The sequence below is a fragment of the Canis lupus genome, chromosome 4, assembly GCF_048164855.1.
Source record: "Canis lupus baileyi chromosome 4, mCanLup2.hap1, whole genome shotgun sequence".
Taxonomy (NCBI): Eukaryota; Metazoa; Chordata; class Mammalia; order Carnivora; family Canidae; genus Canis; species Canis lupus.
Window position 1 is genome coordinate 64,854,869 of NC_132841.1, and position 27,717 is coordinate 64,882,585.

The following is a 27,717-nucleotide window of genomic DNA, read 5'->3' on the forward strand; positions in this document are numbered from 1 at the left end:
TTCTCCCTCTGCCTGTGTCTCTGCCTCTCTCTCTCTCTCTCTCTCTAATAAGTAAATAAAATCTAAAAAATTAAAAAAAAAGAAAAACAGACAAATAAACATATATATGGAGAGAGCCCCGAAGAGCTAGACAACTCAAAAGAATTAAAGGTGGCAGTCCTATAAAGAAAAACCAAGTTACTAAGCATTTAAACAAGTTGAATATTGTTTCTAAAAGGTAGCATGGGAAATCAGTGTGAGACAGCCAGGATCCACAAGAGGCTCTACTCTGAAATTTCTCTTGCTACTTACTCTTCCTGGTGTCAGAGGGCTCTGAGATTATTGGCCTTTTCTCTCTGCTGCTTCTGACCTGGCTTCTTTGCTCTATTGGCTGTGGAAGGAATGAAAGGCAACTTCCTCAACTTCTCTCCTAGGACCCACCTCTTCAGCCCACACCAGTGAAGGAAAACACATGTGGCTAATTTTTCTAGGTTTTCCAAGGGCTATTCCAGTCAGGAAAGAGGACCTGAGCTTATTGGGATCCCTTCCCAACCCTCTTTCTTTTTTGCCCACAGGAAAAACGTAGTCACAAGGATACTCAAAGGAATAACATAGCCTCATCTAATATGGAGAAGTTTCTCTCTTTGTGCATCTCCTGGGAGTTTCATAAATGAAGCTGAAACAGAAGTTTATCCTTCCTGAGGATGAGAGGAGAAACCAGCGGCGACTGGAGGCTACAGTTCTGAGGGAAAGGAGAGTCTTAGGGTTTACCCTCTCCTTTTTCTCTAGCTAACAACCATACAAATCCTGACCAGGCCTGCCCAGTCTGACGTGAGAAACGGGTTGTGAGGAAGATATCAAAACAGTATTTTCAAGACAGATTAGGAAACAGAGAGAACCAGGATCCCAAGTTGAGGTTCAGCTATTTTCTTTTTTTCCCACAGGGGATTTCTAGTTGCTATTGGAACGAGTAGCATTTTGTTGTAGTGAATTTGCAAAACAAGATTTAGACATATTAATTTAGCCTCAGTTTATAGTTTGGTACCATTGGGGTGGAAAAGCAGAAACCACTTAAGGAAGTGCCGGTAGCATACAATAGTACTGCTTTGGCCACAAATTCTTCAAATTATATATCTGTCTTTATTCAAAAATATTTGCTGCTAACTTATTCAGGTCTTGGAGCATATCAAAAGATAAAGACTTTTATCTGGAGGAGCTCCCAGTCTAGTGGAGGAAATGAAGAAAGGCTGTCACTCTTACCTATAGCACAATGTGTTGGAACCTACGAGAAATGTTCACCCTAATGGCTGTAAGACTGTATCTGGTAACAGGCCTCAGAGAGGAGGTAAGATTCCCTTTGAGATTTTTAAAGAAAGATTAAAGCAACGGATCTGACAGTGGTAATGGGTAGAATGAGCTGACTCATAGGGAAATAGGGTGAGGAAAGACATAGAATTAACAAAGTCCAAGGTTTGGTGGATCCAGGTATTAATGGGGATCCTGGTTTGACTGGAAATAAGTCATGTGAAGTGAGTAGATAGATAGATAGAAAACTGTTTGGTTTCTTCATATAGGGCTTCAATACTGTGTTAGAATCTGTGGTTCATGTATGAATGAGAAACCACAAAATCTTCTGAGCAGGATAGGACCCTGATGAGGAGATCTTCAAGGCTGGATGAGAGATTTCCTTCCATGTCCCCACCTATCACATCATGCAGCATCCCGGACTGTAGTTGCCTTTGTCTGTACTTTCTTAGTGTGGACTCCTGTTAAGGCAAGAACTTCATCTTGGAAGGTGAAAATGAGCATATGGAGAACATGGATCACAGAAACTGGTACACACAATGGGCTAAAAATATATATGATTTGAATAGATAAATGAAAATATTAGAGCTGACAAATATTATAGCATTTTAGGGGAGCAGAGATATTTTGGACGGAGGCTTGACAGCTCTTGGAGACTGAGTAGATGTAGCAGGCAAGAGAAATAGTTTTCTTAGTGGTGACTTCGGGAATGGAACAAAAATAACGTAAGTCTTGAGCACTGCTATTTCTATAGAAAAATGTGCTAGTGCAAGCTTCCAAACTCTCATTCTTGGAATTATGCAAGCCAAAATACCATTCCTGATCCCTGGAAACAGATGTCACTCAGACGATATTATAAAACAAAATCAATGTTTATGAAGTTTACTATTTGCTTATTTTTAAAAAACCCTTCTGTACACTAAAAAGCAAATCTATGTGTTTGTCAGATGCCTTTTGAATGTCTATATGTAGCTTAGTATCTTGCCTCATGTCCAACGTATGACCAGTCCTTTTTACCCTCTACGAAATAAGAAAACTCCCATTAAGGAGAATGGAAAGAAAATGATGGATCTATTATTCTTCATTATATTATGTAGGTAAATGGTATAATGTTGCCCTGTACTTCTCCTAAATCATCCTGATTGATTAGCAGATGTGGACAAGGTATGAAAGCGATGGAGAGAGACAGTGGTCCCCTTTAGTCCAAAGTGTGTGTGTAGGGGGCATTCTCTGTCCACTTTCTTCAGTAATGCTAATAGAAATTTAAAATGCTTTTTAATTATAAGGTTATAAAAATTAAACACTGCATGTTTAACATATTAAAGTTATGAAATTAAGCATAACATTAGCAAAGAGAGACTACTGGTGTTGATAGGTAGAGAATAATGTTCAGGAATGCCATTTTTTACCCAAAGACGCCCCCCCCCGCCCCCCAATTGCATTAACTATGCCAGTGCTCCAAGAGAACTACAAAGTATTGCAGAAATTTGGAACAGAGAGACATCATTTATGGCTGGGTGATCCAGAAAGTATTCATGTACTTGAGGGCACATGAGTTTGGCCTTGAATTATGGATAGATGTGCAATACGCAGAAACTCAAGGAAAAATATTCCAAATAATAAATTGCAGGAGGCTATACTGCTCCACGGCTGCTGCATCTCGGCACTAGAATATTGATTATGCTGCAAGCCTACAAGTATTAAGAAATACGTATCCCAGAAGTTAACCCAGAAACACATAAAGAATAGAAATGTTCCCAATTACACAGCTGCAAAAATTTAGTTAGATGTCAGAGTAGTAAGTATGTATAATAAAATTCAGGTTTGTTACAATTTATACCATGTTAGAAGAAAGCAATTCCTTTGGAAGGAACCTTATTTCACCACTGACTTATAATTATAGATGTACTTAATTCCATCACTGATTTATTTTTATTGGTAATGAGGATTAGTACTTTAGCTTAAAGTATCTCGCTTCCATGTATGTCAAGTAGTTAATGACCTGTAAATGAACTCTTAAATATGCTAAAGAAGCTCATTATTTAAGGTAATTATTTAGCAAAGCAATGATCCTTTGATTATGCAAATTACTGACATTAAATTATAAATCTGTGAGTACCCAGTTTTATGTTTTATTCCAGGCCCTCAAAATGACCTTCCAAAGCAGGTATTGCTTGATCCAGTTAGGATGAGTAACAGGACGATGAAAGCATATACCTCAAGGCTGACGAGAGAGTAGATGTTAGCAACGTTTCCTTCAGCTGATGGAGTTGGGAGCTGGAGATGATGATGATGATGATGATGATAGCTGTGGCTTGTTATGTTCCTCCTGCTGAGTAGTTGTTTAGATTTATGAAAATATTATGTGCCAATCTTAAGACACATTCTAAAGATTTTTGGCTTTAATGTTGCTTGATTTGAAGACCATCTCCATGAGACAGATATTTATGAGTTACTTTTTATGTATGTACTAAGTGTCAAAACATTTACTAGGTACCGAAAATAATGTGTGCCTGGTAGGAAGGAAGGGAGGTGATCAGGGGACAAGAAGTAGACAATCAATAAACCTTTTCACCATGTGCTAAGTGAGATGGATGAGCTCTGGTCAGATACTCAGAGAAGACTTAGAACAATCACTTGGTCCAGTCTGGGAGAAAGAGGGAAGGTGGTGGAGGAAGTGAAAACAGAATGAAAGTGAAGGGGAGTAAAATGTGGAGATGGAAGTAGGGCTGTCTTAGGCAGAGAGAAAAAAGCCTGTGAGAAGTGAATAGCAATGGGCTGTTCTCTGGACTGCGGATAACTCAGTGTGACTCCAGTGCTGAGTGTAAGGATCGCTGTGGTGGCGGTGCAAAATGAGGCTGGAGAGGGAAAAGGAGCCAGAAGTTTTATCTTGAGGAATATGTTAGGATGCCTGAAAGATTTTAAGTAAGGGGCCTATAAAACCATGTTTACATTTCAGAAAGATCAGCATTATGAAAGGGGGTCAAGCCACTGGTGATATTAAAAATTCCAGTCGCGTATTTAGCCAGGACCAAAGGGCAGGAGGGTCTTATGTGAGCCGAGTTAACACTTCAGTTGCTGCCTCCAGGCCTGCGCAGATGGAGGCAGTGTCTATTCACTAACATATAGAGGTATTCAGTATCTTAGCAATCATAAGGCTGCACTCATATGTCCTAGCTGAATATCTGTTCTGGGTAGAAGGCACTGGATTCGGTTGAGAGCCACTGGAGATCACTGATATAACCCAAATAGAAGTATGTCACAGGAGAGATCAAAACACTTGAATGCACTCAAGACACTCAGAAAGAGAAATGAAATGACTTGGCTATTAATTGGTGGTGATGGAGTGAAAGGGAGGGGAATAGGGGATGACTTGTCTCCTGGCTTGAGTAAACAGGTGGATGGAGTGGCCATTCATTGGTTCATTGAGAAGTGTGAAAAGGGAGTAGAATAGTCAGGGATAGGAAAACCAGTGAGTTTTTTATTTGACGTATCTCTTGAACACTGAGGAAGAGATGTTTGTTTAGCATTATATGATCCTATAAATTTGAAGCTCAGGAGAGAGAGGAACAAGAGCCGCAGGTTTAGGAGTCATCATTACAGGTGGGAGTTGAAGCCATTCACGGTGGACGATGTCTTCCAAGTAGAGCATATCGAGTGAGGTGCCACCATCTTGGACAGTGAGTCTTAGGTGTTCCCTAGGCAATAGTGCCTTGTAAACACACACAATTGGACATCATATCAAAACCCATATGAGATTTACTAACCACTCTCTTACATATCTCAGTATTTATAGGTTTCCTAGGTTAGGGGTGAAGTGCATTCCCAAAGATGTCCCTTTGTGGATAGAATATTTCTCCCCTACTCTTCTTCACATGGAAAAATATGTGCTTTTATAGATGGTGTAGAAACACTGTTTTCAGTTAGCCCTACTCTCTTTCCTGAATACTAAAAGGAATGGGAGAATCTTAATTGATCTCCAATAAAAAATTTGGAGAAAAATTATTTTCAGTTTATCTTAAGTTATCCTAACATATAAATTGGGTCTTTTGTTTACTAATTTACTGCTTTTTCCTAAATTCTATGTATTGTCTACCTATTCTTTTTCTTAGTTCTTCTCCAGGCCTCTGCACCTGTGAGAACTATTAAAACCAATTCATAGCTTCTTGCTTTCTGTCTCTCTCAGAACTCCTTCTGAATATGGCTGCCAGCATACTTCCCAAACTCCACTTCCATGATGTCACTCACCAAGAGCTGGCAATGACTTTTCCACTGTCAATTATACCAAGAGCATACCGCACCCCCCCCCCCCCCCGCCCACTCTCTAGAATAAAATCACACCTAGCCTATGAATGGTTTTGATGATTCCCTGATAGAGCTCCTCAAGGCAATCAGACCTAAATCTTCATTGACTCACCCCCCTAGTCTGCATAATTCACACACTTGTTTTCTGTTTTGCCGAGCTGGGGTCTCAGCAGTAAGAAACATGGTTTATTAGAAAGAGCACAGAGATAAGATTCAGAAACTCTGGCCCTAAGTTTGAAGCCTAGTGACTCTTTTGACAAGCTATTTAATTTCTTATCTCTGAGAGATAAAGAAATCTGCTAACACCTTTCATAGGGTTATTCTGAAGGGTAAATGAGATCATCTATGTGAACGTGCTTTCTAAATTATAAAGTGCTAGATAAAGCAAACCCTATGTAATCAAAATTTCTCTTATCTGAAATTCAGGAATACACGATTTTTAAACAATGTATATGTTTGATAGCTTTGAAATTTTCAGTGTTCTTAGATACAAGTCAGAAGTCACTACTATATGAAATAATTAAAAAGAAGGACCCAGAGGTTGTGAACAGAAATAGAGACAAAATAAATACTCAACAAATTCTTGGGGATTCTCAACATTGGTTTTCCCAAAGAGTGGGCTTCAAAGGGTTTCAAGTAGAAACCCTAGGATGTAGAGGTACATTCTTGCCAACTATATTATGATGAGGAATGCAGATAATTGTAAGAAGGAATGGCAGTTCCAAAAGTAAGACTGAGCCATGAAATCATAAAGATATACAAAATTTGGATGAGGAAAAGCTAAAAACTCAAAAAATTAAGTGCTTTCTAATATATGTGTTATCTGCAAAAAGCAGAAGCAGATGAGTAAATCATTATAACTTTGTTGCAAAAAGATTACAAAAAGTATCTGGTGAATAAGCAAATGGAAATTAGCAATATAGTACTCATTGGCACTAATTTAAGGTTTCAAAATGTCCTTTGGATTGCAGTTTTTAATTCAATGATTTCAAAATTATTTATGAATTTTTGCAGGTTCACTCAAGACCCTTGCATTGGTAAGCCTACTTTCCTTCATATGCCAATCTTCCTTTCATTTTGGTTTTAAAGGCCTTTTCCTCAAGTTGGGGAAGGTCTATGGGATGTTGAGGGTTGGGCTAACACCATGGGGCATCCATGGTATTTCCCCCTTACCTATGATGTAGATTATCTGTTTGTTTCCTAAACATTGTTTGCATTTTTGGCCTTTTCCATTCAACATTATTGTTTTTGTGAGATTCATGAATTATTTCCAAACATGGTTTTGCTTTTCCCAAATAGATAGAAGGTTCCTTAAGGCCAACACAAAATATAAAACTCTCTATTCCTTATAAGAATATTGTAAACTCTAAGTATGTACATAGACTCTTAACAAGTATTTCTAGAGTAACTGAAATCAAGTCTAATAAACAGAAGTTAACTCTCTATGGTTTCTCAGCTGTAAATGTAACATGAGTAAAAACTGCTACTTCTTATGAGAATATAAACTTAGTTCCTCATATTTACTATTAATGTATTTAGAAAACCAAATTTGTTTATGGACTAATGTCTTATTCAGTTAATGAGATGTTATAAAATGTAGTGGTTTAAAAATCATTTTCCAATTACTAATCAAGCCAGAAATGCTTAGAAAATTCAAGATGATTCATTTGAAATGCTCCTTTTGATATTATGCCTAAGTGTTTATAGAGCATATCTACAAAACATATAAAATTTTTTTTTTGTTTCAATCCTGTAGTTCTTGACAGAATTTGAAATTAAAATGGTACTCAACATGACCAATTAAATGTATTGTGACTATTTGGGGGAAATATTGGTAAGAAGGGCTTTTTTTTTTTTTAAATACCCTCTTATTTTAAAAGTATTTTATAAGTGAAAAAAGGCAAAATCGTTTTTAGAGTTTGTTGAGAACTTCAAAAATCTAGTCCCCAGAAGCAAGATTCATCATCAGGATAGTATCTAAGACCTAGCCAAGTTTTCAAAATAGTGCCCACATATACCATACTTGTTGAACAAATTCAGATTTATTGAAAGTAAACATTTACATTGGCTACAATGTTAGAACTATTACAAAGCTGGATAAAAGAGGCTTAAGTAGCAATAGAAAGCAAGTGCAATAAAAAGTGAATAGAGAAAATATTTGGCCTTAGTGATCTCTTGGCAGTATTTACATTATGTACATATTGTTAAATATTTATAATAACTCTAAGGCACCAAAGGCTAAATAGCAGGTTGCAATATACTATTTTGTGCACAAAAGTCAAGAAATTTATTGTAAAGAAGGCTGGATAGTTAAAGAAACATAGGCATATCTTAATGTTTACATAAAGGAGTGGCTGCATTTTTTAAATCTCAAATGATACATTAAATATTGGGCAGATTGAAGAAAATATTTTTAGAACATTAAATTATGTTGACTATGTAAATAAGCACTATTTTTTTTACTGACTTGCTGGTAAATGTGTAATGTAATCTATTCTTCAACACAGCTTTTTCACACTCATGGATATGTTTTGTCTAAAAACTACTTGAAATTCTTTTAACCTACAAAAACTTATCCTAATATATCATACTGTATACAAAATCTCCAGGAAAAATTGACTGGACAATAATATACATCAAATTTATATATAATCTGACAAAAATTTAGCAGGCATTCAATGCCAAAATAATTGAATATTCAGTCTGCCATTCTGGCAAAGCAGTTGAGTATTTTAATCCTTTAACTGTTAAGTGAGCAATTGTTTGTGGCTTAGGTGAATTGAAGTCAAATTGGCCCATGGAGAAACCAATCTGAAAGGGAACTAATTATATTCAAATTTTGCAACTTGAAACCCCTTCATATAACTCACTGGGTCGTACCTACATCATTCATCACCAGTGACTGAAATATCCATATTACTGCACTGTCAAGAGGTAACTGACAATATCTATGTCCAACACAGTCTTGACCATTGAATTATTTGATAACTTTCATTTGCAAAATTTTATTTGTTCCTTCTACTGGAAACCCAATTTACCTTCACAAACAGTCTATCATTTGTCTTGAGGTAGTGTTATAATGAAGAATTCAGCGGAACAATCGAATAACATCCTAATATTTTTTAAATGTGCTTCAAGTGCTACTATGAAATCCACATATTTAAGTGGTAGATAGTCCAAGGTTGAGTGGCCCTTCATGACATATGAAATTACTATTTGATGAAGGCATCCAGACATTAACAAAGATGATGAATTTTTCCTTAAAACTTTCTCAAATGCCATGCCCTCTGGCAAGTTATGATATTATGGTATAAAGTACTGCTAAAATTCTTTCAATGGTATTAACAATTCATAGACTTGCATATTAAAAGTTTTCTTTCTTTTAGCAAAGCAGAGAATAACAGAGAGGTCTTTTCTAAACTCTTAAATTTTTCAATGAGAGATATTCAGAACATTAACAATAAATAGTTTTGGGGTTGGTTTCTTACATCACATATTTAATACTAAGCTTAAGGATGTGGCACATCTTTAAATTTTAAATTGAAAACACCTCCATGTCCAACATTTGACTGAGATTTGCTGAGCAAAAAGAAATAAAAATAATTTCAACATAATGTAGTCTAAGGCACCTTTGGTGCCTTACTATAATGTATTCTATAGCACTAGGTTATAAGTATATTATTTTTTCTCTTCTCGAATGTCCAGTCATTTTCTTCTCTTTTTCAATACAGTGGACAGTGAAAGAGGACAAATTACTTATAGGGAAATGTTCACAAAGTCAGTAACGCAGGAAAAAGTAGAAATAAATTAAGGTTCTTCTTCCCCTACTTCAAGAATGAAAATAAAAGATTACCTTTGTTCGGTGGGTTAATACTAAGTAGTAATGTCACACAATTAATATAACTATTACAAAGCATCAGTGAACAGACTTCAAATATTATATAAATACAATACAATATCACATTTGGCATCATCAAATATGTCAATAGATAATATCTTTATGGGTTGACTGAATCAAGGCATGATAATGTTTAAGCTTCTAAATTTTAAAGACCTCCTTGGATCTTGTAAGCATGATATTCATTTACTACTGGTATATATTGAAATTAAATTCTTTAAAAATAAAGTAAGTAACAGCATACTATAGCTATCCCAATATCAAAAGTTCAATTAAAAGAACTTTAATTGCTCTAATACTTAGAATATTTGCTTACAAAGGATCTGAACTTAATTTTCCAAAATAAACTTAAGATCTGTCATTCTGCATTGTAATAGCATTCAATTAATTACCATTAGGAGACATCTTATTTTATTATCATAAAAGATGTCTATTATCTGTAGTATTTAGTAGGCATTAAAACTATCAACTACTTTCCTTGTTCTAAGAGGTGAATTTACTTTTATTCTTGAACTGGCAATAGGAGTTTGCATTAAGCCAGTGTTTGCTCCCTGAAATGCTCTCCCCTGAGTCCTCCAAGTTACCCTTCCAGTTCAGATTTTAATACTATACTCCTTATCGATCACTCAACTGTTAAGTCAGATCTTAATGGATTGGGTCCATGGTTTTAAAACTGTGCTTGGAGGCACTGAACATTGTTTTGGGAGGTGCCTCAATGATGCCAGTGGCCACATAGGTGGGGCTCTAAGACCTCAATTTCTAAATCCTGCTAGTACATCTTCGTAGTTATGGTATTTATAGAATGTGCCACAAAATTAATTTGAAAAATTATCTTGTTGCTTAAAAATGTTTTTAAAACACAAAGGGATTTGGAAGACTTGGGGAATCTTGACAGGAAAAAAGCAAGTGGTCCTCTTGTCCTGTGTAAAGTCTTCAAGTATCTGGTCACAGAACACTAGGTAAAATGCTCTATTTTGGCCCTACCATGCCAATACTGTCCCTCAGTCTGGCTTTGGGTTCAGAGGCACAAATCAGAATAGATCAATGTTTTAAGTGTATCCTATCACAATGATTAATATCCCAACCACTTCAAGTCTATTTTTGCAGAAATTAAGTGGCATAGCGATTATTTACAGTATTAGAAAACAAACAATTAATAAATACTTCTTGAATAGCAACCCTTAACAACGTGTATGACCTTTTCGCTCACCTTTTATGCCAAAGGAAATAAACATAGAAGTTATAACATTATACTTGCAAATGACTAAACTTTTTTATTTATTTATTTTCTTTCTAAATAACTGAGCAGCAGATATGAGCCTTGATTCAGGATTTGAATAGAGTGGCAGACTTGCTAATTAAATTGCTCTCATGAATGGCCTTATTCCAAAGACATCATGTAGGAAAATAAACACCATCAATTAAAACTTATGATGAATATGAATAACTTTAGGACTCAAAGAAATATAAATGATTTTGATGAGCACATGACTCTTAAAAGGAAAATGCTGAGAGCTGGTGTTATTATTCTCTATAAACTTATTTGTGTTCTTTTAATATAAAAGAAACTTCAAAGTTTATCTTCTTTCTCAATACGAAAAAAACTAAGCCGAGGTATTAGATGAAAAAATATAAAAAATGCTGGTGTGGTATAAATAAATTTTAAAAATGCTCCATTGTAGGAAATAAAAAATATAGTTTGTTTAAATTTTGAGGCCCTTCTCTTAAACATATAATCATTTAAATATAGATTTAGTCCACCTGGGGCATCTATGTTTCCCAAATTATAACTGTTAGATAACATCACGAAAGAGCTGAATTTTAACTGAAGGGAAAATTATTTAAACAAATAGAAAAATTGTAAATATTTTCAATGACTGAATGGTGGTAAATTTGACTCATATCTTGGTTTATGTCCAGATTTACTGCTTACTATTATTCTTTTCATTAAATGAGCATAGACAGAATTGTGGAGCTGTGCCATCTGTTGTTGAAACACATATATGTGTATACATACACACATACATGCACAGTCACACACTTTGATGTATCAATCTATAGATATGTACATTACATACTCTTGGGCAAAGCACTGCATCTAAGACCTAATTATTTTTGTATAAGAAAAAATAACAGGAGAATAGGAAACGTCCCTCCCCAAAACATTTGAATGCTCATACCACTAATTAAACAGCACATCAGAATGTGCAAACGTACTTATTGCAAAGTATCATATAGATTTAGACGTCATTATAAAATGTTCTCAGTTCTATTTTGGTAACCTAAAATGTCGGTATATAATACCAAATTTCCAATTAAAGAGTTTAATATAAAAATATCAGCACAAAACTGTTTTTTCAATCTGTTTATTGTGTGAGCAACCCAAACTTTAGTTTAAGTGCTGTTGTAATTTTATTACTAGATTCCATAACCCTACAATTGATAAATTTTATACCATTTTAGGTATTTAATGAGATACTTAGAAATACTAAGAAAAAAATCAGTATTCAAAGGGTTACTTTTGTTTATAATAACAATAAATTATTTTATCATCTTCTTCAGTTCAAAATCCAGCTTTGAACCCGAGGAAGGCTTTCAAATCATGTTAATTAAATGGTGGTCCTTTAACCAGTAGCAGTTTGATTACCAATTACTCGAAGGATCTCTTTGTGAATGCCTCCTTCTTGTGTATTAATATTCGCATCTCCAACTTGGCCATCTTCATAGCTAAAACCCAAAAAAAGAAACAGAAGACATTTTTAAAGGGATAAAATATCCAAAAAGCACTTAAGCTGCCTTAGAAATGCTATTTGGTACCTAAAACCTTTAATAGCCAAAGGGAATGAGCAGTGAAGAAGTTATTTCTCAGTTGTATTTAATAATGTGTGTGCATTAATAAACACAGAAAAGCCTGCTAAACACATGATCATCCTACATCATGCCCTGTTTGTCCCTTCCTTCCTTTTTCATCCCTAAAGCATCGCCTGTGCTGCAGGAAGCACCTTGTGTCTTTGGCCTGGCAGACTTTTCCCTCAGCAGTTGTTTTATGAAGCCTACCCTGAAGGAACATACACCAGCCTTAGCTTTCCATTCCTTAGGTTCGAAACTTGTTAGCCCCACTTGTACTTCAATCATTTGTTTATTTTCTGATCTGTGACACTTTAGAAATTACTTCACTTTCTGCCGCTGCTCTGCCTTCTAATTATTATTCTGTTGTGATCGGTGCCACCGTTTTTCCCCTTATCACTGGTTGCTCTATGTAGACTGACTATAGAAGATATTCTTATTTATGCTGGTACCTCACAGAGGAATGCAAGTGTGCTAAGTTTAGCTAAGCTACAGAAGTGGAGATATAGCATTAAAGGACAGCGATTACTAAGTCCTTTAGAAAGAAATAATTGCATTTTAGACGATTATTCATTTCCTCAAATAAACTTACTTGGGCAATAAGAATTTTCCAAGAATGGGTTTTTAAACTTCCATGGTAATATTCAGAAGGAGAATTAGGTGATGAATTAATTTTACTTCATAAAAATGACTTCAAGACAGAAGCTTTCGAGAAGTGGTAATTACTTCAAAGTAGATAACCAGGGGTGTAAGCAGTCTCAAAGATTTATGCGCACCACTGTCTTTTCCTCACCACATTAAAATTCTCCTGAAATAGCACAATACAGGAAAATGGAATAGATGACACACAGCAATGAGAACTCTGGTCCTTATGTAATCCACTACCTAAATACCTAGTGATCACTGCATTTGTATCAAGTTTAAACTCTTAAGGACTCACCCCCTGTTGCCTATCAACTTGATTAATTTGATCCATATAGTATGTACACACACACACACACACACGAGTGTACGCATATGTACGTGTCAGACACTCACTGTGAAGAAAAGAAAGGGATATGTGGCACATGGCTCACTTAGAATTATTTTCCCAGGAGACCAAACTGTAAAAGTGCTCTGTTAATTAAATGGAGAATGTTAAAGCGAAATGTTTTAAGCACTGTCTGAATCCAATTTGGTGCTTTGTGGCAAACTGTGTAAAAGATACATTTTACTGGGCAAGTAAAATATGTTATACTGGTTTTTGTGCACATCCTGGCTACCCATGGGACAAAGGGTAAACTAAGCCATCCATAATGCTGAGTCAAGGCTGGGGAGGCAACCTGGCTTGCAGGCTCATCCCAAGAGAGAGAATGGTGTTTACCAAGCTGATCCAGCTAGTTCCTCAAGGATCTGGATTTTGGAAAGCAAAAAACACTACCAAAAAGACAACTGGAGAGACAAAGAAACCATAGTGCTTACACATACCAGTCCACATGGCTCTCTCCTCATTTTCCTAATACACATTTATGTTCGTTCTCTATGGCATCTGTGTCCTCTGTCCACTGGACACAAAGTTGAGTAAGATACTCTTGGCTTAACTGATACCCAGCCTACATATTACCATCTCTATTCCTTTCAATTTCAAATTGACCTTTGAGATTTGTCTACAGTACATTTTAACTGCTCCTGCTTTCCTCAACCCACTGCAATCATTCTTCTGACCCTACCACTCTACTGAAAGTAGGGACAATGGTTACCCATAGCCTCATAGATGAGAGATTCAGATTTTACCTGCTACATCTGCAGTATGTGATACAGTCGACTGCTCTTTTTTCCTGAAGCTATATTATCTCTTCACTCCCTAGTTGGCCCTTTGATTATTAATTCTCAGTTTCCTTCATCTCGTCTTCTTCCCTGGCCTCCCATTTCAAGGCTGGTTTTAGCCACAATTCACTCTCAGTGTTTTCGCTTTTCATGATATGCAAACTCTCAATTATTTCGGTCTCTCCCGCTGCTTTAATTATCACCCACATGCTGATTCCTAAACTATATCTCTAATCCTTACATCTTTCCCTAACTATAATTTTCCCACAGAAATCACAAATCTAGTATATTCAAAGCTGAGCTTATTTTTTTTTTACCCAAGACTCCTTTTTTACTCTATCAAAATCTCAATTTGGAGTACCATCCTCTACCCAGTCTCTCAACAAGAAAACTTCAGCCATTCTCGGCTCTTCCATGTGCCAAAATCCAATAAATCACCAAGTTATCTTGCTTCTGTTTTCCTAATTATTCCCACTTGCATCTTCTCTTCATTTGACGCCAAAACCTTCGTTTAGGGCTTCATTATCATTTGTCTAAACAAGTGATTTTCAAGTCTCAGGTTATGTACAATTAGCAGGTTCTGAAATTAACTTAGATTGTCCAGGCTAGCATTTTTCAATGAAATTAGAATAGAATAGGACATGGAATACTAAAGTCACCACACAAAGTAAGCATTGATTTTTTCTCAGGTCACAATGTCAAACACATTTTCTTTTGGAGTGAGAAATACTGACCTAGATGATTATAAGAACATTATAACTGATCTCTCTGTCTCCACACTTAGCCCCATCGTCCCTCCTGTAAGATGATTTCCTGCTCTGCTTGAGTGATACAAATGGCCTCCACTTCACTTGCAGCGCAAAACCAATAGCACTGGCATGACACACTGGGGTCCCTCATAACCTAATCCTAAATTTCCTCTCCAGCCACATCCCTCTCCTCCAATACTCTATCTCCATCAGATGGAAGGGTTTGATATCCCCAAATACTACTGTTCACTGATACTTGAAAAGCATTTGTAGTTAATGGAGAGAAGATGAGACTTATATTCTCTAAATAAACAGTAATAATTTAAGACAGAAAGAGTCTGGGGTAGAGGGAATAGAGAGCAAGAGCAATCGATTGAAATTAAAAGTATTAAGAAAAATGCACATTTCTCCATTGCCTAGGATGCCCAGAGGAAGCATTTGTAAATTGGAAGGATAAAACTGGCCACAAGCATTCAGGTGTCTTAAATAATGAAGCATATATAATAATAAAAGGAAAGACAAACTACCATTTGACTTGGCCAACTGGCAGCATTTAGATATATGCATTACTGGTGGCATTAGGGCATTTACTACAATATGGCATACAGAATACTTTGCAGCTATTTATTAGTATTACAGAGAAACACTCAATTGCTAATTAAACAGTGAATTTCATTTATGTCCAGAAAGCACCAATATTTAAAAAAAAAAGAAAAAGAAATGGAGCAAGAATGATACCAATAGGGAAATGATACACTTGACTGGGGTTTTCTGAAGAAGGAAAAAAATGAAAGCATCTAAAAGGAGACAAGAATTACTTAAGTTCCCAGGAGCATAAAAAGATTACTAAAACTTTAATAAAAAATAAACCAATGTGCTTAAAAAGCTATGAGAAATAAAATAAAAGAACAGAGGGAATTTAGCTGTCTGGAACTCTCTGGGTATGTTAGAAAATTTTGTGGATAAAAACTTCTGAATGTACTGACAAGTTCTATTCCCAAACTGATGGAGCAACTTTGTGACAGCTTTAAAGAATGGCACACGTAAATTTGTTTTCGGACTGCTTGAATCTGGAACCCAGAAATGATAGCATTGTTTTTTATTAGCAATAGAGAGGAGAAATTCACTGTGAACTGAATGATATCCAGCACTTCTCCAAAGTTCCTTAAGGTATCTGAGGCATTGTCTACATCACTGCTCATGTACCATATCTCGTCGTTACTTTGGAACATTCAGTCTTTGTCATTGCTTTCATTCACTATGTGTAAAGTGTTTCTGCAAATAGAATTTGCATCTTACTAGGGGAGATAATAGAGTTATGCAAATAACTGTAAGACAGGCAGCAAGGATAAGCAAGGACGAGTAAAATTTACAGTAGACAGACATCATGTCTGCGATGTCAGGAAAGACCCCATGGAAAAGACCACGTAGTTAAGTCATGGAAGGTCAGCTAAGGCTGAGCTGGCAAGAAGGTTCATCGTTTGGACTGACTGAACAAAGGCATGGTAGTGGGAAAAATAATTCCACATTGTTTTCAAGAAATACTCTTATTCGATCAGTAGTTTGTACGGGTCGTTGAAATACGGTAAAAAGGGCTCTATGTTGCAGAATGTCATGTTTTTATTTGCTAAAAACTACCAGTGTGTATGAACAGGGTATAATCGAAGCTCTGCTTTAGGACTATTAATGTGATATAAACAGCATGATCTTAAAAAAATTATATGCATGGAAATGTAGGCTATATACCAAAAGATTAACTGTAGTTAACTTCAAGTGGAGATATTATGGGTGACTTTCTTCTTTTTTGCTGACCTTTAATTTCAGTTTCTATACAATGAACGGGTATCATTAGTGTAATAATGTTAATGTGCAATAAATTTGACATTGTACAAGATAGATTAGGGGCAATGACAATATCAGAAGCATGGAGAATAACTAGTAATCCTTTGATGGACTCTGGGGCAGAGAATGATACATCTGTGGAAACAAAGGTATCGAAAGGAGAAAACTGTATAAAGATAGATGTTGGGCATATAAGGAAAAAGAAATTAAAAACTACAGCTCAGGATTCAAGTGTCTTTGAGTAAAATTACTGCATAGATTGGGGAAGCCAAGAACTTGACTTGGGTATTTTAGCAAGAAGGGGTTCCACTTTGTACAAACTGATTTTAAGGTATGAGCAGACTTTTCGAGGGGAAATACCTAAGGAGCAGTTAAGTGTGGGCATTGCATTCATTCCTACTTCTCTACCAAGCGCTGTGCTAGGCACACAAAGACAAAAAAAAGCCCTACAGTCCCTGACCTCAAGATGTATGCAGAACAATGGAGAAGACCATACATAAGAAAGAATAATCCAATGATAAAAACATGCTTACGGACATCACACAGTAACATAAAGAAGTAGCACAAAGGAGTCAAGAGAAGTTTCTGGGAGGAGGAAAGACATACACTAAAATTTAAAAGAGGAGTGGGAATTAGGTAAATTAGCATGAAGGCAGAGAGGAAGACCGAATCCAAGCTTACTGGAGAAAGGAAAGAGGAAATGTGGGATTCATAGCGTACAAGTTAGGTCGTGAAGCATAACATCTGGAGGTGAGAAATTGTGGGTGATAAAAAACTGGGGGCCGTGAGGCTGAGGACTAAATTCCCTGGACCTTCCAATGAGGTGATGTTGAAGGAAGAACAAAGGGCTTGGAGGGTGAGTTGGTTCTCTTTGCAAAGGAGACTGGGCTTCATCTTATAAGGAACAAGCAGCTCCAAAGAGTTTTAAGTAGGAGAGTGATGTGGCAGTTTAAATCTTGGAAAGGGATCTAGGTTGCAGACAGAGAAATTGGATTTATTATAGGCTAGGGATAAAGCAAAGTTCCCGATCGTATCAGCTTGATGTCATATAGCTTATGTCACAGAGCTTCACTGAGCCATGACTGAAGGTTTGTCCTCCAATGTTATAAATAACTTGTCTGTCTCCTCACTATGTTCCCATTCAAACGCTAGTGTTCCCCCCCACCCCGCAAAATCACAATGAAAGTTATCTTTCTTTTCACTGAATGGCCATTATACAGTTCTTATTTTACAAATTTTTCTTGTAGATGCCTCTTTATATATATTCCAAACTTTGACCAAAAATAAAAACCGCACATAGTCCAAAATATTTTCCTTTTTAGCTTTGGCTTTGTTCATTCATTAAAAATGCACTGACAAACAGTTGTGCATCAGGTGCCAGGGGAGGTGCTGCAGGGTATTAGGACAGTAAAAGAAAAGCAACAGTAGGAGTCTGCCCTTTAGGACTAGATGGCCTCATGGAAAAGTCAAATACAATGAAAAACCTGAATTTTAAATGGAAATTCTACAGTGTGAGCTGCAGGAACACCAGGAAGAGAGATTAATTTTGAATAGGAGCTTCCTAGAAGAGGTGGTATTTGAGTTAGACCTTAAAAGACAGACTTTGGATAAGAATTCCTGAAATTAATTTAGTGCTGAGAGCTGCCCAACTCAAGAACCTGAACATACACCATCTCTCTTCTGCAGACTTGTCTGATTTGGTCCATCCCGTTCTTAAGTTTCTGGACTTATTGGCATGCCTTGAAAAACATGAAGGACTGTATGCCTTAAATTTATCTAATAGGCAAAATATGGAAACAACTGATTTTGCAGGCCTGCCTACTCTAAATCAAAGAAACACAAAAGCATTAAGCAGGTAGACTGTAACATCAAATAAGCAAGATATGTAAACCTAGCAATTCTTAACCTCTCCTTGGTCTGAGACAGTTGAGGGGGAAGACATACACTCTTACCTCTAATAGTTTTCACTACGGTGCGGGGGTGGGGGGGTAGGTAGTGTGGGGGAGTCCATAGCACTAGATACACCTGTTCTGTTACCTTGCCAAAGTAGCAACCACCTTCTCTCTGATTTTTATTATTTAATCTTATTTATGGAATGTATCCAATAGTAAGTCTTCCTCTCTTGCTCTAAAATCCCCCATTTGCTGTGAAATAAACATTTTTATTGTCTATGATTAGAGCACAATATGTCCATTTGGTTTCTGCATCTTCTGCTTAAGTCTAGCTTCTAGCCCTTTTAAAAAATTGCTGCCTTATCTCTACCCATTGGCCTTAATGCCTTTGTACATGTGTCTCAGGGCCAATGAAATAATTGGCTGGAATCTACTCATAACATCTGAATTATTACATTTTGCTTGAAGCATTAAAATTTGATTAAGTTTATTCATTCTGAAATTATCCAACATTTTCCAAACTTTTTTTTCTATGTGATATCTTCCTTTAAATTTTAAAGGAATTGATTTAATTTTACTTTCCAATTTTTCTTAATATAGTAGCCTGTTTCCTAAAATATCCCTCCCCCCAATTCTTCTCTGATTCTGTGCTGTTGTTTACTTGTTGGAAAGAGTATGATTAGGATATTAAACAACTGTTTTATTATCTCCATTCCAGAAATCAGATCAGCATGGAAATTATTTTGATTTTTTGTAGTTTCACTTCAAAATAGATAAAAAAGGAAAGCACATTAATTTATATCCTGGTCATCAGGCCAAACTTCTAACATACGGAATCAGATAATGTTAATTAAAAAAAATCAGGATAAAATGAGAATAAGAAAATGAGATTTTTCTGTCTGATAACAGTGTATTTGTGATAACTCATTTCTTCCTCATCAATTTATCTTTTCCTGGATGTTACCACTCACTGGGGAAACACAATACTCATAGTACTCTGTGATTACATCTTTTATAAAGAAGCTGATGGTTGTAATTAGAATGTACATTAATTAGTGAATGGATTCTCCTTTTGATATGTTTGAATCTTATCAATTTTTCTTAATTAGTCCCTTCTCTCCTGAGGGTGCAGAGAAAAAGGATGAAATCTCATCTGTATTTATAAAGAAATGAAAATCTTTATCTTAATTTTTTTTATACTATCTGGGAAGTATCTAAGTATAAGGGAAGAATTTTATTCTTTTCTTCAGATGGTCTTTCCCCAATTTTTTCTTCTAATAAATATAGAAATCCTTCCCTCCAGACACATAAATATATACCCCTACAGATTTATTTTACATATAATTTATGTAAAATTTCAAAGAAATAACACTAAAATGCCTACTGCCTAAAGTTGTTTATTTGGCTTAACAAATTTGAATTTTAGTAAGATACTAAAAGGAGTAAATTAAACGATTAACATCAGGCTAAGGAAAGGACTTTGGCTTTACCTTTCCATCTAAATCATAAGGCAAGTCAATCAAACAACTTTGTGATTGGATGTGTCTTTTGGAAGGCCAGTCTTTTTAACAATGGATAATTGTCACAATGGTCAAGAAAATAAGAGAGAAGAAAATTTAAAGAGTGACTTTCCTTTTTTTTTTTTTTTTAAGATTTTTATTTATTTGAGTGAGAGTGCAAGAGCACAGAGGGAGAGGGAGAAGCACACTCCCTGCTAAGCAGGAGAGCCTGAGGCAGGGCTCCATCCTAACGCCTGAGATCATGACCTGAGCCAAAGGCAGATGCTTAACTGACTGAGCCACTCATTTGCCCCTAATGAGTGCCTTTCAATGAAGACCTGCACTGTGCGAAGTTTGTTTTCATAATAACCTTAAAATAGCATGCAGATAGCTTCCCTAGGAACCTCCAGACCCACATGGCATCATCCTTCTCTAACTTGCAATCTGACCCAGGAGGCTGACTTGTATGGATTCCATCAATATGCTCACTTGCCCTCTACATTCTGGCAGGGTTTGGCCAATGAGGAGTCCTAGCAGGACACTGGCAGGAGGGCAAAGTTTAGGTTTCCCCTGGTTCCGGGATCATAAGGGCTCCTTGCACTACGTAAGTCCCTCAGCTGAAGGTTCTGGCTCCTTTCAAAGCTGCTGAACTAGAAAGAGATCTCCTGCCAGGTTCTGAGAACTGTTTCTTGTCCTTGTCCTTTTTGGCCCTGGGGATGTAGAACAGCTCTAGTGCTACTAGATTCAGGCTGCTACACTAGACCATGGTTCCCTATAAACCACACTTTTAAAGTAATCTGCTTGTGGGTGACAGAAATTGTATTTCTCATGGGCCACAGGTTTCCTATTGGGAGTCTACCTGATACGGTAGACATATGGTGCTACAACATCTACCGATGATCCTTGATTGAATGCACTGATGAAGCTCAGAGAGGTCATGCGATGTGGCTAATGTCACCTAACTGGTGAGCCTGGAAAGAACAAAGGGCTGTCTAACCAAAGCAGGCTCTGCCCACCATTCTCGAGGCTGTCTGGTCATGAAGAAAGAAATCTATAGATATGTATATATCTCACAATATGTAATGTATGTATTAAGATGTATCGAATACAGAAGATACATAAATGCATAATACATAAATCAGTATCATAAGAAAGTCACAGTTTCCATACCATCCAAAAGAAAACCAGACAGTTCATAAAACTGTCATTGTGAACAGCCTGTCAATAAGCCTGTGGATGCAGGCATAGCATGCTGTAGATAGCAGCATGTATATTGAAGCAATCTTGAGGCAGTCATTTTGACATGGCTTATAAAATAAGCCAGTGGGCATTTTTCCATCTTCTCTTTAGACTATGTGAAAGTACAAAACAGACATACTCAATTCTACCCTGAGGTGCTTCCTGTGATAGGACTGTGGATGAAGAACAAACAGGCAAGGAAAGGGTTGAGGGTCAAGCAAGTGTGGGTGAAGACCAGACAGGTCTATTGCACTCATTATTCAGGGATGAAAAATAATGCTATTATATTTTCATGCAGCTCTTATGATATAGCTGTGTCAAAAAAATCCACACCAATATGCCCTGCATTGCCAGCCTGTTATATGAAAAGCAGATAATCAACTTTTTCTTTTAATAATTTTATTTATTTGAGAGAAAGAGAGAGAGAGAGAGAGCAAGTGCACGAGGCAGGAGAGGGGCAAAGGAAGAAGGAGAAGAAAACTTCCTGCTAATCAGGGAGTCCAATGCAGGGCTCGATCCCAGGAGCCCAAGATGATCAACTTTTTATAAGGACAGGACATTCTCATTATTGTTATTTTTTCATTTCCAGTTATAATGTTTTTAACTCCATAAACAAATAAAGATAATATGTGTATGTATATATATAATCTATCTGCATGTGTATGTACATGTAGGTGTACACATATGTACATCTACAGCTCATTAAACCAATGGAGGGTTTTTCTTCAGTTCTTCTAAGTTAATGGTATTTAAATATCACTATGTTTTTTACAGCTCATTAAAATAAAACAGAAGCATTCAGATGAGAAACTACCTCTCTGTTACATACTGGCAGCTAAAGTGACCAAATAATAATGTACTCACTACTAGCTCATTCATGGAGAAGAAAATAACATAAAAATTTGAACCTTTACACTTACACGAAAAAGAATCGTGTGCAGACATGATCAGTATTTGGGACGACCCATATCTCTCCATGTTTGTGCAGGTCAGGTGAGGTGATCACTGTAAATGGAAGATAAAATTAAAAACTCATTTTATTCTAAGTTACTGTATCCCTCATCTTAGAAATTTAGAAGCAAAAAGCACATGCACAAACACATGAAAAATGTTTAGCCTTATTAGCTGCCAAAATTCTAAGTGAAAACAATGAAATGTAATGTAATGATTTTGTTTTAAATACCATCAGTTTAACAATAGGAAGGGAATCACTTGTTTTTTTTTTTTTTTAAGTCACTTGTTTTCGTTTATTATTATCAAAAGCAAATAATCCTGACTCGGGGATGATGTAGAAAGCAACTTTGTGTCCTCCAATAACTATCAAGGGTTGAAAACTTAAAAGGCAGTTAACAGTGGCTACTGAAATTCCCAGCAGAAGAAGAAAAATGCTTTTTTTAGTCAAGGTTAGATTTTATAGCAAGAACAAAGAGAAGTATATGATCTTGCAAATCGCCTATCAATTTGTCTACCCCAAGTTCAGAATAGAAGAATGATTTCAGTGTAGAAACAGAAAGACCTATCAGGTTCTGTTCTTAGTGCTTGGTTCATCTTTCACATTTCTCATGGTATGATAGATTCCAAAACCAACTTAAAGAGGAAGGCGGCATATTCACAAAAGAGATTAGCAATACTTGATCAGAAAAATATAATTACCATTCTGAGATATCTGCCAAGAATAAAATACAGCACTGTTTGAATTCTTGCCAATTCTGCTCTGTTTTTCACCTATATTAAGATCTCAATTGTACCTGTTTTCCATCTGTGCTCTTAGTGAAGGTCGCAAGGAATAATGCTTTCACTAACCCATTATGAGCATTCTGGAAATACAGTCAAATTCTTAAATACAGATAACATAGAGAATTAACTCTGTGAAGTTTGTAAAACTTTCAACCTACCTTCACATAAGGCTATGCATTTTAAATTACGGCTTTGCAGAAATTGGGATTGCTGTCCTTTTTTCTGTGACTAAATTCCAAAAGAATTTGAAAATCAGAGTGAAAATAGGGCAGTTGCTCAAGTGAAAAAAGAACTCATCATCATTAAGAAATAATAGCCACTAAGATAACTCCAGATTTAAAAAAAAAAAAAAAACAAAACCTATCTAGACTAGCAGGGATATCCTTGAAATCTTTCTTTAATGTCAAGCTGTATTTGTTATAACACTTAATTTCTGTACATAATCATTATTAAATCACTCTCAAGATAAGTGAACTAAAGATGCTCAATTAAAGTTTAACAGCCTCACATCACAGAATTAGAACTCAAATTTATATTCATTGGAAGCCTCGCATCCTCATTTCAAGGGAAACAAAATAAAAATTGCATGATCTTTTCAAACATTATGATCAGTTATTCCAGATCATCTAACTCACCCAAAACCAACCTATTTTCACAGCACCATTAACTAAGCTGCAGAGGTTTCAGGAAAATTTCATGCAGAAAATCTGTAGTTTTTTGTTTTTGATATTAGGTTAGCCATATGTTTTTTTCCCCAATTTAAAATCACATTACTCCTTAAGTAGATTTCTAATTTGTTCAGAATGGTTGTTTCTATTGAAACAACAAGGGATTCATGCTTGTTCTTTTCTCTGCCTTGAATTCTCTTTCTCCTATACGGCTCATGCACCCACTGCCTCGAGTCTCCACATAGTAACCTCAGATGGAACATCCATTCCTGACTACCCCAAGCAATACTCATTCTTGTTTCCCCCTTCCACTCCATGGTATTTGCCCTGATTTTTCTCCATTTTTCTCTACCATCTAGCATTCTTTCTATCTAAACATATATTTAATTTGTTAATAGCCACTCAACAGTCTCAGAGGAATTCTCTAATGCTTTTTTGTTCTATTTTTGACTGTCACGATAGCTCAATGCCTAGGAATCTCTAACATTATAGTAGGAGCTTAATAAATACTTGCTGAGTATTTTTCAATAAAGGCATTTTGATTATCACATTTTAGGGTAGATTTTATGTCTTTTGAGTAATGGCCATTTGAAATAACTCTGCAGACTTATAAAGCCTGCGTGCTTATGGAAATCCTGCTGGCTAATGAAGCTAGAGCTCACTCATCACATGCAGCCACTCGAGTCACTACAACACCTGTGATGCACTGCTGCTTTTACTGCTTGACGCCGGCTCATCTTTGGCTGTCACCTTCTGCTTCTTGTTCATCCCTGAAAACACCAACAAAATAATAATTTAGGAACAAAGCTATGCAACATCCCTCAAATACAATCCAGTGACACTGCAAAGTTCCACTTTAGGCAAAGACTTTGTGGCATAGAGGACCATGATGGGTGCCAGGAGAAGCTGCTGTGACCTGGGGTGGAAGTTCTGATAGTGTTAAAAATTAGATGATTCAGTTTGGTTTTCTTTGTACTGAAAACAGAGATTGTTGATCTATATTTAATTCGGTGTGGAATTTACTGTATTTTCTAATAAAGGAAAATAATGCAAGTTCTTTTGTCTTTAATACTCACAAGTTTTAGCTTACTCTGTTAATGCCAGGACTTTTTACTTTGTGAAAGATTTTAGATAGAACTAAAATTCATATCTGTTTTAGAATAGATAGATATTTTTCTATATTTTATTTGGAAAACTGTCCAAAATTGAAAAGTACGTTGTGTTTTTTTTGTTGTTGTTGCTATTTTAGTAAAGTCTTGATGAGAATGAGTAAGTTGCCACTGGTGTAAATATAATTCTTTCCAAGTTAGACATACCCCTAAAGGTGCAGAGGTGGAGAAGGCCAAGCTGAGGAACAAGGCGTAGGGTTTCAGACATGTACTTCTGTGAGAAAAATCCCTCAGAGGGAATGTCCTGTTCTCTACTCCTGAAACTCGCAGCCTGAAAGCCAACTACAAAGTTACTTCACAGTACTTGAAGTCTTACCAATGCTGAGGATGTCTTTTATTAAACTGGTTTCATTTTAGTTTTTCATTGTGTTATGTTTTAATGAGATTTATCATCTGATTTATGCTGATTTTAATTTGTTTTGTCCTTTTAATTATATTATTCTATTTTCTCTATTACCTTATTCTTCCTGGTATTTATTTTTTTAGTGTTATTTTGACATACTGTATCTTCAAAGGTTGTTGCAACAATATTTCTCAAGCCATGGGCTTTTCTACAATGTGACTTGGCCACTCTTTCATTCAGGGATGGAGTCTAATACCCCAACCCTCAAAGATGGAGGGGCTTGTAACTGTTTTGACCTATAGCATATGTGGGAAGTGTCACCATGTGACTTGTGAGGCTGAGCCAAAAAGCCTACAAAGTCCACCTGGTGCTCTCAGGACATGTGTTCTGGAAAAGGTTGGGGTGGAACCCTGAGAAACAACTTGCTGTGGTTGAAAGAGCATGAACTTAGGCAAAGGAATTAGATGGTTAACATTTACCTGGTTATGAGACCTCTCAGGATATCCTTTTCTATAATAAAGCATCTTAAGACTTACTAACCAGGTACCACATGAATGACATCTCCTGAAGTTGTGCAATACAATCACATAATTGTACATACGCAGGAGTACACAAGCAAAACCAATTATACATGCAGGTATATGAATATAAAAATATTTGAAAGTCTGAAGGGGAATACGGAGAACACTGAGGTTGGGGAGAAGGAAAAAAAAATTTCACTTGTTATTTTATACAGCTCTATGTAGTTCCAATTTCTTTTTTTTTTTTTCAATTTCTTTATAGTGAGCACAATTACTTTACGTTTAAACACAGTAAGTTAGTAAGTTGTTGCCCCCCTCAAAAAAAATCATACCAATCATTGCAAAGTATTCCCCCAAATTTAAAAGTGCAAAGAAATCACCCCAAATTCCACCACCTGGAATAAGGATAAGGAATACTAACAATGTCATGATCATTCTTTTCATATTTTGAATTTACCAGGCTCCTCTCTAGCACATGCTTTCAATTTTTTCCAAAATAATTTTTTCGTAAGTTTCACCAAACAAGATGTCAATAAGTAGGGTGATTGTGGGGGTGTTTTTCTAATCTTAAGTTTTCCATACTGTTCAAAATTTCTTTATATGATATATAATAATTCAAAGATAAGATGTTGGCATGATACAGAGTTACAATCCATGGCCGTGAACTACTATATACAAATACTTTTCAGTGCTCTACAAAATGTTTTACACATACTGCATTCTCAATATTTCCTTGTGGATGGAATAAATGTAGAAACTACTCAACAAGACTGAAATTAATTTTGAAATTGAAAAACCACATATTCTACTAGGATATTTTATGTATATAATATATATATACTAGGATATTTTAAATTCATACTGACATGTGAGCTTTGTTTTCGCTTCTGACATATACCAAATGAATTAAATGCAAATATATCAAGTAAGTTTCAGTCACTTGATATAACAAAAACCTCACAAACTTGAGGTTAGAAATGAAACACAAGCTTACCTGAGTAACCAAAAGATATGCTTGACATTGGACTAAGATAGATTCCACTTCCATACATTGCACCATGGAGCTAAAAGGGGGAGAGAAAGTGGACAGTCAATGGTTTCAAAGGTCAATATTTTACAAAAGAAAGGAATCAGTCTTATGTTGGGAGGATTAACTCTTAGAAAACGATAAAGTGCTTTCCTAAGGTCTAACGTGAAAATAATACTACTGATACCCTTGTCTTCAAAATTCAGTGAGTTGATATATGAACAGACATAGCCAAAGAAAAAAATCCTTGATAAAGGTTTTCCACTTGACCTATGACAAAGACAGTCACTTATAAAGTACTATAATAGGTTTTTATGTTAATGACTCCAAAATACTGAAAACAAAACAGTCTGAATTATACACGACAGAGCTGTGATTAGGACTCACATGGTAGTATATCAACAAAGTAGCCTACTCAGGCTTTCATTATGCAATGCTGTCAACCCATTCTTATCTCCTCTAAACTTGTAGGTTACAAGTTTCATTAACTGAAACTTTCTGACTGGTCTAAGAAAGTACTCAGGACAATAAAAATTCTCTCTCATGAGCTCTACATTTTAGGGCCCCTGTACCCTAGTCGTTACTAACTAAATACTAATTCAGTAAGTGTGTGTTTATGGATATTTGCATTTAACTGTATCATCTTAACTGTCATTGGAGCGTGAGATCCAGCAGAGCTGACGGGATTGAGCATATCATTTTCTGACCTCTTTCCATAGTCAGATAAAAATCAGCTGAATGAGAGCGAAGTGGGGGTGTTGGAGGTGAAAGGCAGAAATAAAGAGAAACACTATAGCCACAATAACTCCCAGTGCTGCCTCAGAGACCATGAATCAGGCAGCAGATGGTTCTTTGGTGTCCAATCTCTCTCTTGCTGATTCTTAGCACTAC

General features: G+C 36.1%; 1 protein-coding gene and 1 long non-coding RNA gene across 7 annotated transcripts in view; one reads left to right on the top strand and one right to left on the bottom strand.

The window, feature by feature from the left end:
• Positions 1–24,819, top strand: part of LOC140632545 (uncharacterized) — a 30,183-nt gene extending 5,364 nt beyond the window's left edge. The window contains exon 2 of the long non-coding RNA XR_012030147.1: positions 555–24,819. This is a non-coding gene — a long non-coding RNA (uncharacterized lncRNA). The remainder of the gene's footprint in view (positions 1–554) is intronic.
• PARP8 (poly(ADP-ribose) polymerase family member 8) overlaps positions 7,613–27,717 on the bottom strand; it is a 172,775-nt gene continuing 152,670 nt past the window's right edge. For 4 of the 6 annotated variants that reach the window (XM_072824660.1, XM_072824661.1, XM_072824659.1 and 1 more), the window contains 5 exons: positions 26,794–26,863; positions 24,463–24,536; positions 23,257–23,326; positions 22,282–22,366; positions 7,613–12,214 (listed from right to left, as the gene is read on the bottom strand). In XM_072824660.1, coding sequence (XP_072680761.1) covers positions 12,112–12,214; positions 22,282–22,366; positions 23,257–23,326; positions 24,463–24,536; positions 26,794–26,863 — 402 coding nt within the window. In that variant the 3' untranslated portion in view covers positions 7,613–12,111. Of the gene's footprint in view, positions 12,215–12,926; positions 13,143–22,281; positions 22,367–23,256; positions 23,327–24,462; positions 24,537–26,793; positions 26,864–27,717 lie in introns of all 6 variants that reach the window. The other 2 variants (XR_012030145.1, XR_012030146.1) reach the window with 2 other exon arrangements.